The 14,947-nt window shown below is 50.6% G+C and overlaps 1 protein-coding gene across 1 annotated transcript in view; it reads left to right on the top strand.

Annotated features, from left to right (window-relative positions):
- The window catches only part of Ppm1f (protein phosphatase, Mg2+/Mn2+ dependent 1F), a 31,910-nt gene that overhangs the window by 4,994 nt on the left and 11,969 nt on the right, over positions 1–14,947 (top strand). Inside the window, exons 2-5 of the mRNA XM_005370011.2 lie at positions 2,100–2,368; positions 9,473–9,612; positions 13,239–13,441; positions 14,318–14,506. Of these exons, the coding sequence (XP_005370068.1) occupies positions 2,166–2,368; positions 9,473–9,612; positions 13,239–13,441; positions 14,318–14,506 (735 nt within the window). The 5' untranslated portion in view covers positions 2,100–2,165. The remainder of the gene's footprint in view (positions 1–2,099; positions 2,369–9,472; positions 9,613–13,238; positions 13,442–14,317; positions 14,507–14,947) is intronic.

Here is a 14,947-nt window from a genome sequence, read left to right as displayed (position 1 = left end):
TCTCACATCAGCTTCTCTTTTTGGGTTTTGTTTAGTTTTGTGTTATTTGAGATGGTCTCCTGTATCCCAGGTTGACCTGTGACTCTGCAGGTAACTCAGGATGGTCTTGAAGTTTTGATCCTCATGCCCTTACCTTTTCAGTGCAGGATTACAAGTGTCCACCTCCACACCCAGTTTATGTTGTGCTGGGGAGTGAACCCAGGGCTCTGTGCCTGCCAAGCAAGCAGTCTACCAACTGAAATGCTTCTCCATCCCCTCTTTGTGTTTTCTACTCCTCCTTTGTACTAGAAACTTTGTTACAGGTGAGGACAGCCTTGCTGCAGCTGTGCTTTGAGTTGTCCTGGCTTCCTCAGCCCTGTTTCACACCTCAGCCCTCCCTCGCAGCAAAGCTTAGAGACATCCATCTGTGGTCGTCCTAAGACCGATGGTTCTGGAAGTCTCACCTGTCTTTCCACCTGGCTGATTTGGTAGTTAGAATCTGGAAGGCTTCCAGAGCGAGATGGACTGTGAAGCTGCTCTCCAGCTTCTCCTGCCTAGAACTTGCGGTGCTCAGAATCTTAGATCCATTTCATCACCATAAAGATCACCATTTGTTCCCTCTGATGGTAAACACATTGAACTCTTCCTAATGAAAGTTCCTAAGCCAGAATATTAAGTAGAACTCCAAAAGGTGCCACATCCTTGGGTGTTAAGTGAGTGGACAGCTACACCAGGCCTGGCAAAGCTCAGTGACTGCAGAGAGGGGACCTGTGTGAGCAGATGCTGCAGGGAGGCTACCTGCCCAGGTGTGATAAGGGGTGGGGCTTTGTCCCAACACCAAGGGGAGCAGGGGGAGGGAGGAACCAAAGCACATCATAGAAGGTTATAAAAGAAAGGCAGAAGGGGTTGATGTGTGGCCCGGTGATGCTGGCTTGTCATGCATGCATGAGAAATAAAAATCAAGACATAAACAAGAGACACTTGAGTACTATTTGAGGCTGGATGATTGTAAAGGAAGGAAGGAGTCCATTTGGGCTATCAGGTATCTAAAGGGATGACATACTGGAGGACCAGCCTGCAAGGCTTAGACATTAAGTATAGAAAGGCTGGTTGACCATGCTGGAGGTGACTCTGAGCCAAATGAAAACTAAAATCCACCCTAGGGAAGAGGGCAGGGTACAGCTATTGACGTGCGAGAGTCTTGGGTATTGGGTATTTTGTGGACCTCAACTCTGAAAGGGCTGGCGTGGGTAGTGACAGTCTGAAGCTCAGGCAGGCATTCCTCCAAGTCCTATCCTTATCCTGAGACCTTGGTCAAGGGACTACCTTCTCCAAATCTTGGTGAAATGGGGATTTAACCTGGCTTTGCAGAGCTTGGGGCCCACCCAGGACCTGGCAGCTACAGAGCCCTCAGTGTCCATAAAGATGTGGGAAGAGGCTGGAGCCCATGTCCCCAGCTTCAGGAGCCTGAGGTGTTCTAGACCCTTGGCTCACACTCCCTATTAGAGAGCAAGAATAGACCTGACCATGTCCCAAAGGCCCCTTATCCCTGGCCAGCCTCTGCTTCTCCCATCAGGCAGCCCCAGAGGTACCTGGGGAGCCCTTGCTCCTAGTTCGCTCTAGCTCCCAAATAACAATGCACTGACAGCCCCTGTATGTTGGCTCTTCTGTTTCCCACTATCTCTACAGCCTGGCATATGTCCCTTTCTGCCAGCTGGTCAATTATTACCATGCTGGCATCACTTCTTCCCTGGGCCCTCCTGGCTACTGGCATTCTAAGGTCTGGTTAAATGTTGATGACCTGGTCCCAGTGTCCCTCTCCTGCTTGCCTCCGCTCTTGCCCGCCAATCTGCAGGGAACATGCATTCCCTCTATCACTTCTTTGAGATGTCTCCATGCCCTGCTTCTGATACCGTCTCCTGAGGCTGTACTCTGTGCATGTGTGTTTTTTCACCTGAACCCATGTCAGATACTAAAAGCTGTATTCCCTGAACTGTGAGGCCCAGGGCTTGTTGAGGTACCTGCCTCACCTTGCTTCCTGGTGAAAGAGACAAAGCAGGGTACCTGTACTCCTCATCATGCAGAAACTGTCACCTTGATACTCTGACATCTCTCCCCAGAGTGAAGACCTGACTGGGGACCACCTCACCCCAGCCTAGCTGCAAGCCCCCCGGGATGCACTGGGCATGGCCTCTGGAGCCCCACAGAACAGCAGCCAGATGGCCTGTGACAGCGAGATCCCAGGCTTCCTGGACACCTTCTTCCAAGATTTCCCAGCCCCACTGAGCCCGGAGAGCCCTTTGCCATGGAAGGTCCCAGGGGCAGTACTGAGCCAGGAAGAGGTGGAGGCTGAGCTAGCTGAGCTAGCAATGGGCTTCCTGGGCAGCAGGTAGGCCTGGGCTACTGCAAAAGGGAGAAGCCTGGTGGGAAGGAGCATGGTACGGCATTGTATGTCAGATGCTGACCTGGACCTAAGTCAAGAGAGTGGCACGGCCACCCCTTATCTGTAGCGGCACATTCTGGTAGAGCCTGAAAGTGCAGTGATGGGCCCTGTCACTCGGTGCCTTCTTCTCCATAGCAAGCACTCAGAAGTATAGACCAGGCCACTTCTTTATCTTTCAGTTTTGCAGACAGAAGAACATTCAGCATAGATCTTAGCAATCTCAGCATGTTTGGGGAAGGGGCATTTTTGGATTTCTTTTGTTTCCTTTCCTTATTAGGTCAAGAACTTCCACCATCTTATTTAAAGGAAACGCTTTATTGTTTCTTGTCACTGTATCACTACCCCGTGCTTTGCAGCTATTGCTAGGTGAAATGAGGGCCTTTTGAACACTGCCTAAGTACCGTGCTGCTCAGAATAGTATACCTGCTTAAAGGTATTTATTTCTTATTGCTGCAGGTGGGTTTTTTTTTCTTTTACTCATTTTATTTTATGTACAAGCGTTTTGTCTATACATACAGATATGCACCACACGCCTGCCTGCAGATGGTTGTAAGCTACCATGTAAGTGCTGGGAACAGAACCCAGGTCTTTTGGAAGGACAGCAAATGCTCTTAACCACTGAGCCATCTCTCCAGACCATGCCTTCTTTCCACTTAATGTTTTAACTCATTGCTAAAAGTAACTGAAGAAACAGAAAGTGCGATTTTGAGCCAAGGACACGCCTGTGTAGATGTCTGCAGCCGCAGTGACAAAGTAGTACTCTCGAGGCAGTGAACACAGAAGCTGTCCTTGGACAGGCGAGAGGGCCAAATCCAAAATCAAGCTGCGAACAAGGCCTTGCTTTCTCGGAGGCCCTGGGGGAGATTGTTCTAGTGTTCTTCCTAATGCTGACTGCTTGTGCTCCTCTTGGTAAACGCCTTTATGATCATGTGGCATCCTCCCCGCCCGTGTGCCCTCGCTGTTTTAATTCTCTCTTTGTACGGGTATGAGCAGTATATATTGGAGAGCAGAGGACGGTCTTGTATCGGTGCAACAATCCAATCCATCTTCTGTTTGAAGCGGTCTCTCATTGGCCTGAACTTCACCATGTAGGCTGGGCTAGCTGGCCCTCAGATTTCTAGAGATGCCCATGTCTCTGCCACTGCAGGTATGCATCCTTACACTCAGGTGTTTGCCTGGCTTTTGAGGAACCTAAGCACATGTCTTCATGCTTGTTTCACCGACTGAGCTAGCTCCCCGGGTTCCTCTCCTTTTAGGCCTCCCGCCTTGGAGGACACTAGTCACGTTAGATATTGGATTAGAGGCTGCCCTTCCCCAGAATGGCCCCATTTTACAGTAATTGCATTAATAAAAGCTGTAATTCTAGATCAGGTCACGTTCTGGATCACTAGGGCTTAGGTCTTCATGCCTTTGTTGAGGGGGACACAACTGAACCAATTTAGGCGCTCAGAGCTAAGTCCTGTTTCTGCCCATTTTTAAGGCGGAGGTAAGTGGACTGCAAGACTGGCTTCATGGTCCGGGCAAGGCCAGGCCACATACAGCTCTTCAAGCCTGGACAATCCAAGAGGCAGCTGGTGCCGTCCATCTCCCAGATGGAAGGTGTGCAGGCACAGCCAAGTGTGTGGTCCAGCCACTCTGCGGACTGGAAGAAGAGAAGTGGTTTGTGAGGGACTGCAAGTCTGTCCCCTGGGCTGGCCCTTGTGGCCCTTCCCCTTCAGTTAACCACTCTAGAGGATTTATGTCATGAAAGACAGTAAAGGACAGATGCCATCTCTGATCTCTGCCTCTCTGCTCAGATGGGTGCAGGTTCCTGAGGTCAGGCTACTGTCAGTCAAGGGGTAGCTCATGGAGGCGAGAGGACTTGCAGGCCATACAGCATCCATCCACACCTGGCCGTTCATTCACCAGGGGAATGAGCCCACGACTCTTAGTGTCAGCATTGCTCATGACTCTTCTGTAGACATCCCAAAGCTAGAACAATGCCCAGCCTCGGCATATTGTCACCTCAGTGTCCCCTGGGGATGTCCCCATTGCCTCCTTGCTGCCCATCAACTCCATCTCTACTCAACCAGCAACAGTTGCTAGGACCCTAGCACAGTAGACAACACACAGACAGTCCGCTTCAGAGCCATGTCCGTCCACCCCGGACCCCACAGCCCAGGAGTATTGCTCTGTGATCACGTTATATGCATGTGGTGTTGCTGCTTAATTTGGGGAAAGTATTTTGGAGACAGGTGGTATAAATTAACTCATCCCCAGGGTGAGAAAGAACTGGCCATTTCATGGTCAAAAACCTTGAGTACAGGAAGTGAGGAAAGGGGAGAGAAGCAGAGCCACACTTGGGAGCTGCAGGGGTGAAGTGGTCAGGAGAGAGCAGCCACTGGATCTTCCGCATAGACACAAAGGGCCTTGCTACCTGCAGGGCTCAGGAGCGTCCAGAAGACAACCAAGTCCAGAAAGGCTGGGATGGCAAGGACACGTGGCCTGGCCTAGGGATCAATTTCTGACCCTCAGGGGATGACAGGGCCTCTAAGCTGTGCTTAGGTTCCCAGGTGTGGGTGGTGCCGAGGAAGGACTTTCCTGGAGAGACCTGGATGGGAAGTGAGATGGGAAGGGGAGGAGTGTAAAGGCTTTGATGGCTGCTCAAAACAGCAGACAGCCCAGGGATGGCCTTAGCAGGAGCTATGTTTACCCCTGATGAGGGACAAGGGAGGAGCACAGAGCCCCAGGTCAAAACTCGTTTGAGGCACACACAAGTGGTCAAGGATAGGCAAAAACCCTGCGTTAGAAGCTGGACGGGCCAGAAGATGGTAGTGGGAGCCAGGAGGATGGGTGACGCCATGGCAACAGTGTCTTCCAGACACAACAGGACTGATGTACAGTAGTCACAGGGCCTGTACAGGTTCAAGCCAGATGGGGTCCCAGTGCTGAGGGGGGAAGTGGACATGGGCTTCCAGCCCTAACAGGAAGCTATCTCCAATTGACAACCACTTGCCCAGGAAAAATTAGTTTTCTCCAATGGAGTCTCACTGGGTTACAAACCAGACTTATAGGCAGGCCCATGCCCAGCTATAGACAGCCAACACAATGGTATTTTTGTAGATTTTTTGTTTGTTTGTTTCTCATATTGCTTTGTTTGGGCATTTTTTTTTTTTATCTTACTGGCCTTTGCTTATATAACATGGTTTCTGATTGTGTATTTTTTAATGGTGTGTGATGTGTGTGTTTCTCATGCTTTTTCTTTGGGTGCTGTTGTTATTTTGTTTGTTTGTTTTTTATTGCCTGTTTGTTTTCTAAAGAGAGAAGGCCATAGAATTAGATGGAGGGGAAGAGATTAGGAAGGAATAACCATGATTGTATTAAAAATTATTTTCAATTTTAAAAAAAATGAAAAAGATGGATGGGGTGGCACAGAACCCCAAGGACCTGCTTAGTGCATCCAGTAAACAAACCATAAGTGTACCATTGAAATTTAGTACAGTCCAGGTGTAGTGGCACACACCTTTAATCCCAGCACTCGGGAGGCAGAGGCAGGTGGGTCTCTGTTTGATACCAGCCTGGTCTACAAAGCAAGTTCCAGGACAGTCAAGGCTACACAGAGAAACCCTGTCTCAAAAAAGAAAATAACAAACAAACAACAAAAATTTAGTACAGAACTACAGGTCTGTCTCCCAGCCCTCCACATGGATTTTCTCTCACGTATGGGCGCGGGCACGCGTCACCATCACCTATGATGTGAGCCTCGTCCATCAGCTGCACCGCAGGCAGCAGTTCACATTTTCCCGTGTGTGCTCACTTAGCTCCTCTGTGTCTCACAGACCCTCATGTTCACGTCCCCGCAGCCAGTTTAGCTTTGTGGGGATAAAGTCTTCTAATACGTTGAGCCATTGGCTCTTTTTCGGCTTTTAAGTGGTACTCCTCTGAGACCATCCGAAGTCATATATCTTTTTCCTTTCGTTTCCACTTATTCTGATCTCATTGTCACGTCTTTAGGTCCCTGGGCAATATAAAGCTTACACTGTAATTACCTAGCCATCGTTTTCACCCCGTCACAGTGTAGGCTCCTGGTAACCCTTGAGGTCAGCTGAGTTGAAGAGCTCCCTGCACTCCCAGACTCAGCTGACATCTGTGGTGTGATGACAGGACTGAGGGCCTCCAGAGCACATCCCTGGGTGGGTCCCTGGAATAAGGTAGAAGCCTTGTCCAGGAAGGAAGTGCTGGTGGCTAGAGGCCAGGCATTGTCTGTGTCTCCAAGGCTGGAAGCCGCCTCCCTGCCCCCATCAAATGCAGCAGGCAGCGGACAGGAAGCGTCAGCATGACCTCACCAGATGAGCAGGTACCCCTTCCCTGCCTCTGAAGGAAAGCCCAGCGCCTGGCAGGAAATGCCTCATGGGGGAGCTTGTTCTCATGCCTTGCCTTTGCCCAGATGTACTCTTCCTTATTTGGGGGCAGGGAATGTGGCAGGAATAGGGTGGAGACTCGACCCAGGGTCTCGGCAAGCTAGGCAAGTGCTTTGCCGCTGAACTCTCAGCCACTCAAGAGGTTGATGCAGGAGGATTGCCGGCTCAGGAGGCCTGCCTAGAACACAGGGCATAATTGAAGGGTCTGGGTGAGACCTTGGCTCAAAAAGTAAAAAAAAAAAAAGCTATGACAGACTTTTGCCTAGCCTGCAGGAGGAGTCCCCAGTTCAGTCCCCAGTTCTTTAAGGCTAAAGGCCATCAGTAGACCATCAGTAGATGGCCAGTCGCCTTAGGATAGGACTCATCAGCCAGCCTCTCAGAAGGTCATTGGCTCTCTACCTGAAGAGGCGGAGGTAGGAAAATTAGGAGTTCAAGGTCAGCCTTGGCTACGGAGCAAGCTTGAGGCCGACCTGGACTACGTGAGATACTGTGTTTAAACAACAATAACAAAGGCAGTAAAGCAGCTAAGGAGATGGATGGTTCAGTGGGTCAGAGTGTTGTGCAAGCATGAGAACCTACATTCAGATCCCCAGTAACCACATGAAGCTGGAAGTGTCTGTAATCCCAGGATTAGGGGAGAGACAGGAAGATCCCAGGAGCTCAGTGACTTTTAGGGTCAGTGAGAGACCCAGTCTCAAGGGAATCCAATGGGGAGTGATAGAGCCAGACATCTGCTGTCCTCCTCTGGCCTCCGCAGGAACATGTGCTTGCACACGCATATTTACACACTCATGCACACACACATAAAAGCCAGGCATAGTGTTTACAACTGTAATCCCAGCTGAAGCAAGGAGGATCCCCAGTTTGAAGCCAGGGTGGGCTATAAGCAGCCTGAGCTACAAAGTAAAACCCTACCTCATTTTTTCTTTTAATTTAAAGAAGTTTTAAAAGCCAGACTGTCAGGCGTGAAGACTTGGGCAGATACCCTTTGGAATAGGCACACTGTGCTAGAGTACATAGCCTAGCTTCAGGGATCCCCCACCAGACATGGAAGCAAGTTCTGAGGTTGAGGTGCATCTTAGACGCTTTTGATGCCCCAGGAAGTGTGACCCCTCTGCCAGAGTTTCAGGGCCTCTGTCTTAAACAGGATCCCCAAAGCCCTGGGGAGAGCAGAGCAGCCATGGAGAGAGACTTGTGATTTCAGCCCACTGTCCACTGCCCCGGCTACAGCAGACTTGTCTCTCTCCCAGGCACCTCTTGTCTTTGGTCCTTTGTCCCATTTGCACTGCTGCCTGCCCAAGGCCCCAACAGGAAACTGACATTTCCTCTCTCCCAACTGCTATCGGCACGAGATGACATTCCTTTCCACCCTCCTGTGCTCTTCGTCCTTCTGTGACTCCGGACGGTCTACATTCCTCCAGACCTTTCTTCCGTGGTCCCAAGGAGGACCCTTATTTTACCACTCCTCACTCCACCAACTCTTCTGGAGCTGGGCCTCCCAGCCTCATTCCTCCTGGGCTCTATCTCCTGCCCAACCACGTTCCCACAGCTCCCAGGTCTCCTGAACTCTGCAGAACCTGTGGAAACAGAGCCTGACTCCCTGTCCCAGCTGGGCTCATTGGTGGGGCTTCCCTTCCCTCAGCCTGACTGCTCACATCAGATACTTTGATCCTCTGCTCTTTCCTCTGACCCACTCTTAATCAGTTCCCAATAATGTTGTGCTGTCTCAACACAGGCTCCCTGCCCAGCCCTGAGGCCTTGGCCTCTCTAGACTGTTGTCACCAGCAGCCGTCATTCAGCCCATCCTCTAGAGGCTCAGAGGTCTAAGCACTCTGTCTGACACTATCATGTCTCTCCTCAAAACAGACCAGGGTTCTCTGTGGCCGCAGCCTGACCCACCCCCAGCTCCCTTCTCCACACCCCAGCAGCTCAGAGAGCCTTCTCTTGGGTCCGCATGGGTCATCTGCCATAAAGCATCACCTGGGACCCCTCCTCCCAGGAGCAGGTCCCTGGGGCTATCAGCCCAGCGCATGCAGACCAGACAGCTCACAGGACAGAGGCCAAAAGGAGGTGAAAGTGTCAGCTCGGCTGAGCCCTCCTGTGATCTGCAGTAATCGTGGACGATCCTTGGTGTGTGGGTTCACCTACATCCCTATCCTCTAGCTACAGGATTCTCTCCTCATGGTGTATCTGTGTCTGTGTTCACCCTTTTCACAGAGAAGCCAGTCTCCCTCCCTACCATAAGCTCATCTTTGCTAGTGCTGTCCTCATTGAACCTACTTAGAAGAGTGAGCCCATCTGAGGCAATAGATGTTCAGCCTTCAGCATGAGTTGGGGAATACACTTTAACTCATAGCATGTCCTGGTCCCAAGGATCAACATCTTGAGAATCAGGGCAGATTCCTGGCCACTGAGGTTGGCATGCCCCAAGGATACCTTTCCAGCAGATCCTATCAGATAGCGAACCTCTGGTGTTGTGTAAACATCCATTGCAGGTCTTTGGATGCAGGGATTCCCTGCTTGTTATGACGGGGGGGGGGGGGGGGGGGGGTAATGAGCTATCTCTCCATCTTCAAGGTGGGGGGAAGGGTGCCAGGCCTAGACTTCAGCTGGGAGCTACTCCAGTCTTCCTCTTATGTCTTCTCCCTAGGAACGCTCCCCCACCATTTGCTGCAGCTGTGACCCACAAGGCAATTTCCCAGCTACTACAGATAGACCTTTCTGAATTCAAGAAGTTGCCTGAACAAGAGGAGGAGGAAGAGGAGGAAGAAGAGAGAGCCCTTGTGACCTGTGAGTTCCTCTCATATGGCTCTGAGACTGCTTAGCAAGTGACAGACTCAGGTTGACACTAAAGGTCAGTGCCCAGGGTGCTATCAAGACAGCAAGGACAAAGTACAAAGAAGACATGACATGTCAGTAGAAAACCTGCAGTGGGGACTGACCAGCACCCAGGGCAGAATCAGCCAGAGAGACTGATCTGGCTGGTACACCACATCCAGAGGGGCCCAGGGACCCCAAGGCTGGTACACCACATCCAGAGGGGCCCAGGGACCCCAAGGCTGGTACACCACATCCAGAGGGGCCCAGGGACTGCGAATGAGTGCCCAGAGGCCTCCAGCCGCTTGGCAGAGAATTTGCTTCTAAGAGTACTCTTCCTCTGTGTGTCTCTCTTTCCTAGTCTTGTAGCAAGACAGTGGTTGCTGTGAGACCACCAGTGCCAGGCAGGAAATGGCTGCTGCAGGAATGCCCCACACAGGCTGGGGAGTCATGCTTTCCAGACAGTAGGAAGCAGCTTCTCTTCCCTTGCTGCCTTCTTTGAGGTCAGCCTTAGAAGGAAAAGAAAACCAGTTGCAGCCTCTAGCACTGTACCTACCAGCCACCCTCCCCACCCCTATTTCCGTCCCCCTCCACAACTCCCTGCCAGCCTCTCCTCCCAGCAAGGCCTTGCCCCTCTGCTTGGGAGAGATATTCACAATGACAGCAGCCATTGTTCTCTGTAAAGCCAGCAGGCTTCCAGCCTAGTAGCATTTGCCACCAGGCCCCACAAAACAAACACCCCCTCCTTACTCCTCCAGACGGGAGACAGCATCACCTGCTGGTAGGAAGGAAAATTGCAGCTGAGAAGCCAGGCCTTCCACCAGGGCATGTGGAGAAGGGTGGAGCCCGCCACACCCTCCATGTCAGTCCCAGAGCCTCAGGCAGGCCTTGGCTTGTGGTGTTGAGCACTTGAGGCAAGTCTGTAGTCTCCAAGTTGTTGTTGCCCGTCTGTATCAGCTGTATCAGCACATTGTGTGAGGCTTACTGCCACAGGCAGACATGTGACTACAGCATCTCTGTGCCCACCTGCCAGCAGCTTCCCTGGGATTGTTGTGAAGACAGACCTCCCAGGTAGTCGCTGAGGCTCAGAGCTATAGCCCTTGGCCAGAAGTCAGGCTGGGGCTCCAAGAGCCTGACGCTGGGCATTACTGTAGGCCTTGTTTTTTAATTGCCTTTTATTTGCTTGAGCAAAATTCAAGTCCTAACCTATTGCTGGAAATAGCCGTATAACCCAAGACTAAAAAGGAGGCAGCCCAGGCCTAGAGGCCCTGGCATGCCCAAGGCTTCCTAAATACCAGGAGCAGGGAGACCACATCACCCGAGGCAGTTTTAGGAGTCCAGCTTTCTACAGAAGAGAGGATGAAAAACCGCGGGAGTGACGTGGTTGGAAACTGGCTGGATAAGGTGCACATAAGTGCATCGGGAGTTTGCACTGGTCACATTCAGAGCTGTGGTCCCTAGGCGGGGCCTAGGAAAGTCAGTTCTCCAGCTCCTCCGTCTGCCACCCCCACGGCTGTTGCTAAGTGCTTGAGTGATACACTGTCCTGCACATGATGCTGCAGCAGACTGATTTCCTGCCCCCACCTTGATGGGGGATTCTGGCTGGCTTTATCCTTCTCCCTGCTCATCGCTTTTCTCCTGAGGCTGCCTCTGGCTTCCTTCCATAGCCATACTTCGGACTAAGAACACTTCTCCCAATTCTCCTTGTCCCTCTGGCATGGGCTTTGATGTTTGAACTCTGTGGTTTTCTGTAACTGACCTTTAGCTACCCTCTTAGACGGTGGCTCTGCCACATGCACCCAGACTGGCAAGAGAGCTTTATGCGTTGATGAAGTGAGGCCTGAGAGCTCAGCCCTTAGAGCCCCCTTTGACCTTGATTCTCACTGGTCTCATCTTAGAAGCTAGGCTTGTGGGACTTTCTTCTTTTAAAATCTGAATTCAGCTCTGTAGCAGCAGCCTACCAGGTCTGACACTGGGGAGTGGCTTGAGCCTCACTGGTTGAAGAAACATTAGAGTTCAAGGCCACATGGGGAATTAGAAAAGTATTAAAACATCATACATATGGGAATTGGGAAGCCCACAAATTAGCTCCTGGGGTCCTACTGCCTATGTCTTGATTATACAGAGATCATTTCTGCCTTTTTTTCCCTGGAACTAAGTGACTTTTTTTTCATGTACTTGCGAATAACTATATATGTAATTTTCTATCATTTTCTCAATTTAAAATCCTATCATAAACAGTTTCACATTCTTGTAAACATTATATCTATTTCTATGCTGCCATGTTGTTTCTTTGTAGTGCTGGAGATCTAGCTCAAGCCTCAGATGTGCTAAGCAGAGACTCTGTCACCAGGCTGCATCCCCAGCCCTAACTGGGCTTCTTGCTTGCTTGCTTGCTTGCTTGCTTGCTTGCTTGCTTGCTTTGGGTTTGGGAGGTGGGGGAGGTTTTTCTGTTCTGTTCCGTTCTGTTCCATCCTTTGTTTTGAAAATAATCATAGGTACACGTGCAGTTAATTATGGGAATAATCCATCCCAACTGTACATGACCCAGTTTCCTCCCAGGAACATCATACAAAGCTGTAAGAGTGTGTCACATACAGGATCTGAACATGGTCAGACAAAAGACAGTTTCCTATCGCAAGGATCTCTCTACAGGCCACACTAACATGCCTCCCCTGCTAAACCCACACTGACACGCCTCCCCTGCTAAACCCACGCTGACACGCCTCCCCTGCTAAACCCAGTCCCTAACTCCTAGCAGTGACTGGTTTTCTCCATTTAATGATGTCATTTCAAAAAAAGCTTAACATGGGCTGGAGAGATGGCTCAGTGGTTAAGAGTACTTACTGCTCTTCCAAAGCTCCTGAGTTCAATTCCCAGCAACCACATGGTGGCTCACAACCATCTGTAATGAGGTCTGGTGCCCTCTTCTGGCCTGCAGGTATACACACAGACAGAATATTGTATACATAATAAAGTAAATAAATTTTTTTTTAAAAAAAAAAAAAAAAGCTTAACATTTGGGAGTAGCATCTTCCATTTGGTGTGATTCCCCACGGACTGAGCTAGCTGGGCCGCTTATCCTTCATTGGTTCTGCTGCTGAACCCTCTCCATGGGTCTGGCTGTCAAGGCATTTGTAGGTTGGAGGAAATCTGGACAGATTACAGAATTAGTCTAGTACAGATGAAGCTAGTGTGATTCATGCACTGTTTTCGTGAGAACAGCCCTCATTTTTTCTGGGACTCATGCCCAAGAGGAAAGTTATTGGCCTAGAGGGTAGTTGTGTGTTGAGTTGTGGGGATCTTAATTTTTCATTGGAACAGGCAGAATTCACTTATGCCTCTGTCCTTGGACCTAAAGTATTCCCAATTATTGGGCAGTTACTAGACCTTTTTTTCCCACCTAACACAGGCTTTCTTGCATAGTTTATAGGTTAGTATCCTGAGCATGCCAGGTTGGTGAGGTGGGGCCCATATAGGCTGTTGAGAGGAGCTATTTAAAATCTGGGAATGTATCAGGAAAGGATACAGGAGAGCAGTTAAGCCTCAATTGCCTGTTTTTACTTTTTGGTTAACAATTTCTCCATTATGCCCGTCAGTGCTAGATGCCAAAGGCCTGGCCCGAAGCTTCTTTAACTGTCTTTGGGAAGTATGTAGCCAGTGGCAGAAGCAGGTGCCGTTGCCTGCCCAGGCTCCTCAGCGGCAGTGGCTGGTCTCTATCCATGCTATCCGGAACACGCGCCGCAAGATGGAGGATCGGCATGTGTCCCTTCCTACTTTCAACCACCTCTTCGGCTTGTCTGTGAGTGCTGACCTGCAGAGTTAGGGGACGGGCACTGTGTCACGGGGGTACAGGGCCCATACAGTCGGTAGGAGCCATGAGTTCTGAGAGAGCCACCAACCAAGGTCATGCCCGGGGAGATTATGAGGAGCTGCTGTCTTGGGGCTCAGTCCGTGCCACCCCGTGGAGCCTGGGAAGCTCGTTCACAGCACCAAGCTTCCAGGCACATTGCTTTCCACAACCAAAGACTAAACAAAGCCAACGGTTGGTCTGTGTTTGTATATCAAGAGACCAGGTGCTAGGTTCAGACTTGAATTGCTGTGTCCAACCGCAGATGCTTCCTGGTGCCTCTCACCTTTGAGCAGCATGTCTGCGGTAGCCGGGAGGAGCTGGCGAGACTGAGGCTGACCTTTCCCAAGCCTCCTTTTTTTGTAGGACTTGAGCAGTGTGACTTGGTTGATGGACAGGGCCCTGCCAGTTCTTCTGGACCCTACCTGTCTTGAGTGTTTTATTGCCTGAGGCTAGGTCATTTATAAAAAATGTATTTCTTACTCTGGAAAATGAGAGGCCTCATGTCAAGGGGCTGCGTCTGAAGAGGGCCTTCAGTCTGATGGGGAACTCCTCAGAACACCAAAGCAGTGCAGGCCCTCACATAGCAAGATAGAACAAGTTTCCCAAGGAGAAAAACTACTCCTTGATAGTCCATTCATCCCTAAATGAATTGATCCCAGCTGCCTCCCAAAGATCTCCCTTACATACTGTGGGAATTGGGTTTCCACGTAAGAATTGTATGGACAAACTGCAACCATAGCGCTACCCTAGTTGCTGCCTGGAGAACAGCCCTCCCCAGAAGAGAGCAGCTGGCCAGGGGTCTGACTCCCGCTGTACTCCCACCAGGACTCTGTGGACCGCGCCTACTTCGCTGTGTTTGATGGCCATGGAGGAGTGGATGCTGCAAGGTATGCCTCTGTCCACGTGCACGCCAATGTGTCACACCTGCCGGAACTGCTCACAGACCCGGCAGCGGCCCTCAAGGAAGCCTTCCGGCGCACTGATGAGATGTTTCTCTGGAAAGCCAAGCGAGAGGTGAGAACTGGCAGCTGGGTCTAACGTGCTGTTTGGGGAACTGCAGCTGTTAGCATCAGAGAGTTCTGGTCTCCTTGGAGGAAGAAAAACGAAAGTGGTTGGTGGTTCAGGAAGGTAGGGTCTCACCAAGCACTGCTGGCGAGCATGCTATCTCATTCCTTCAGGCCTGGGGCTAGTTCTCATTTAAATGGAAGCCACACAGAGCTTGTCTCCTGTACTAGTCTTGTTCTTCGTCGTCACCATAACAAAGTAATTGAGGTCGGACATGCTTTATAAAGATGGGTTTCTTTTGACTCAGTTCAGGACGCGCAAGGCAAGTGACCTTGATAATGGCCTTGCAACTAGTATGTCCTGGTAGCTCAGAACAAGAAATAGGGGAAGAGAGAGACTGTGTGTGTGTGTGTGTGTGTGTGTGTGTGTGTGTGTGTGTGTGTGTGTGTG

The sequence above is a fragment of the Microtus ochrogaster genome, unplaced genomic scaffold (genome assembly GCF_000317375.1).
Source record: "Microtus ochrogaster isolate Prairie Vole_2 unplaced genomic scaffold, MicOch1.0 UNK68, whole genome shotgun sequence".
Classification (NCBI taxonomy): Eukaryota; Metazoa; Chordata; class Mammalia; order Rodentia; family Cricetidae; genus Microtus; species Microtus ochrogaster.
The sequence above is the reverse complement of the archived record's forward strand: the minus strand, read 5'-3'. Positions and strand labels throughout refer to the sequence as shown.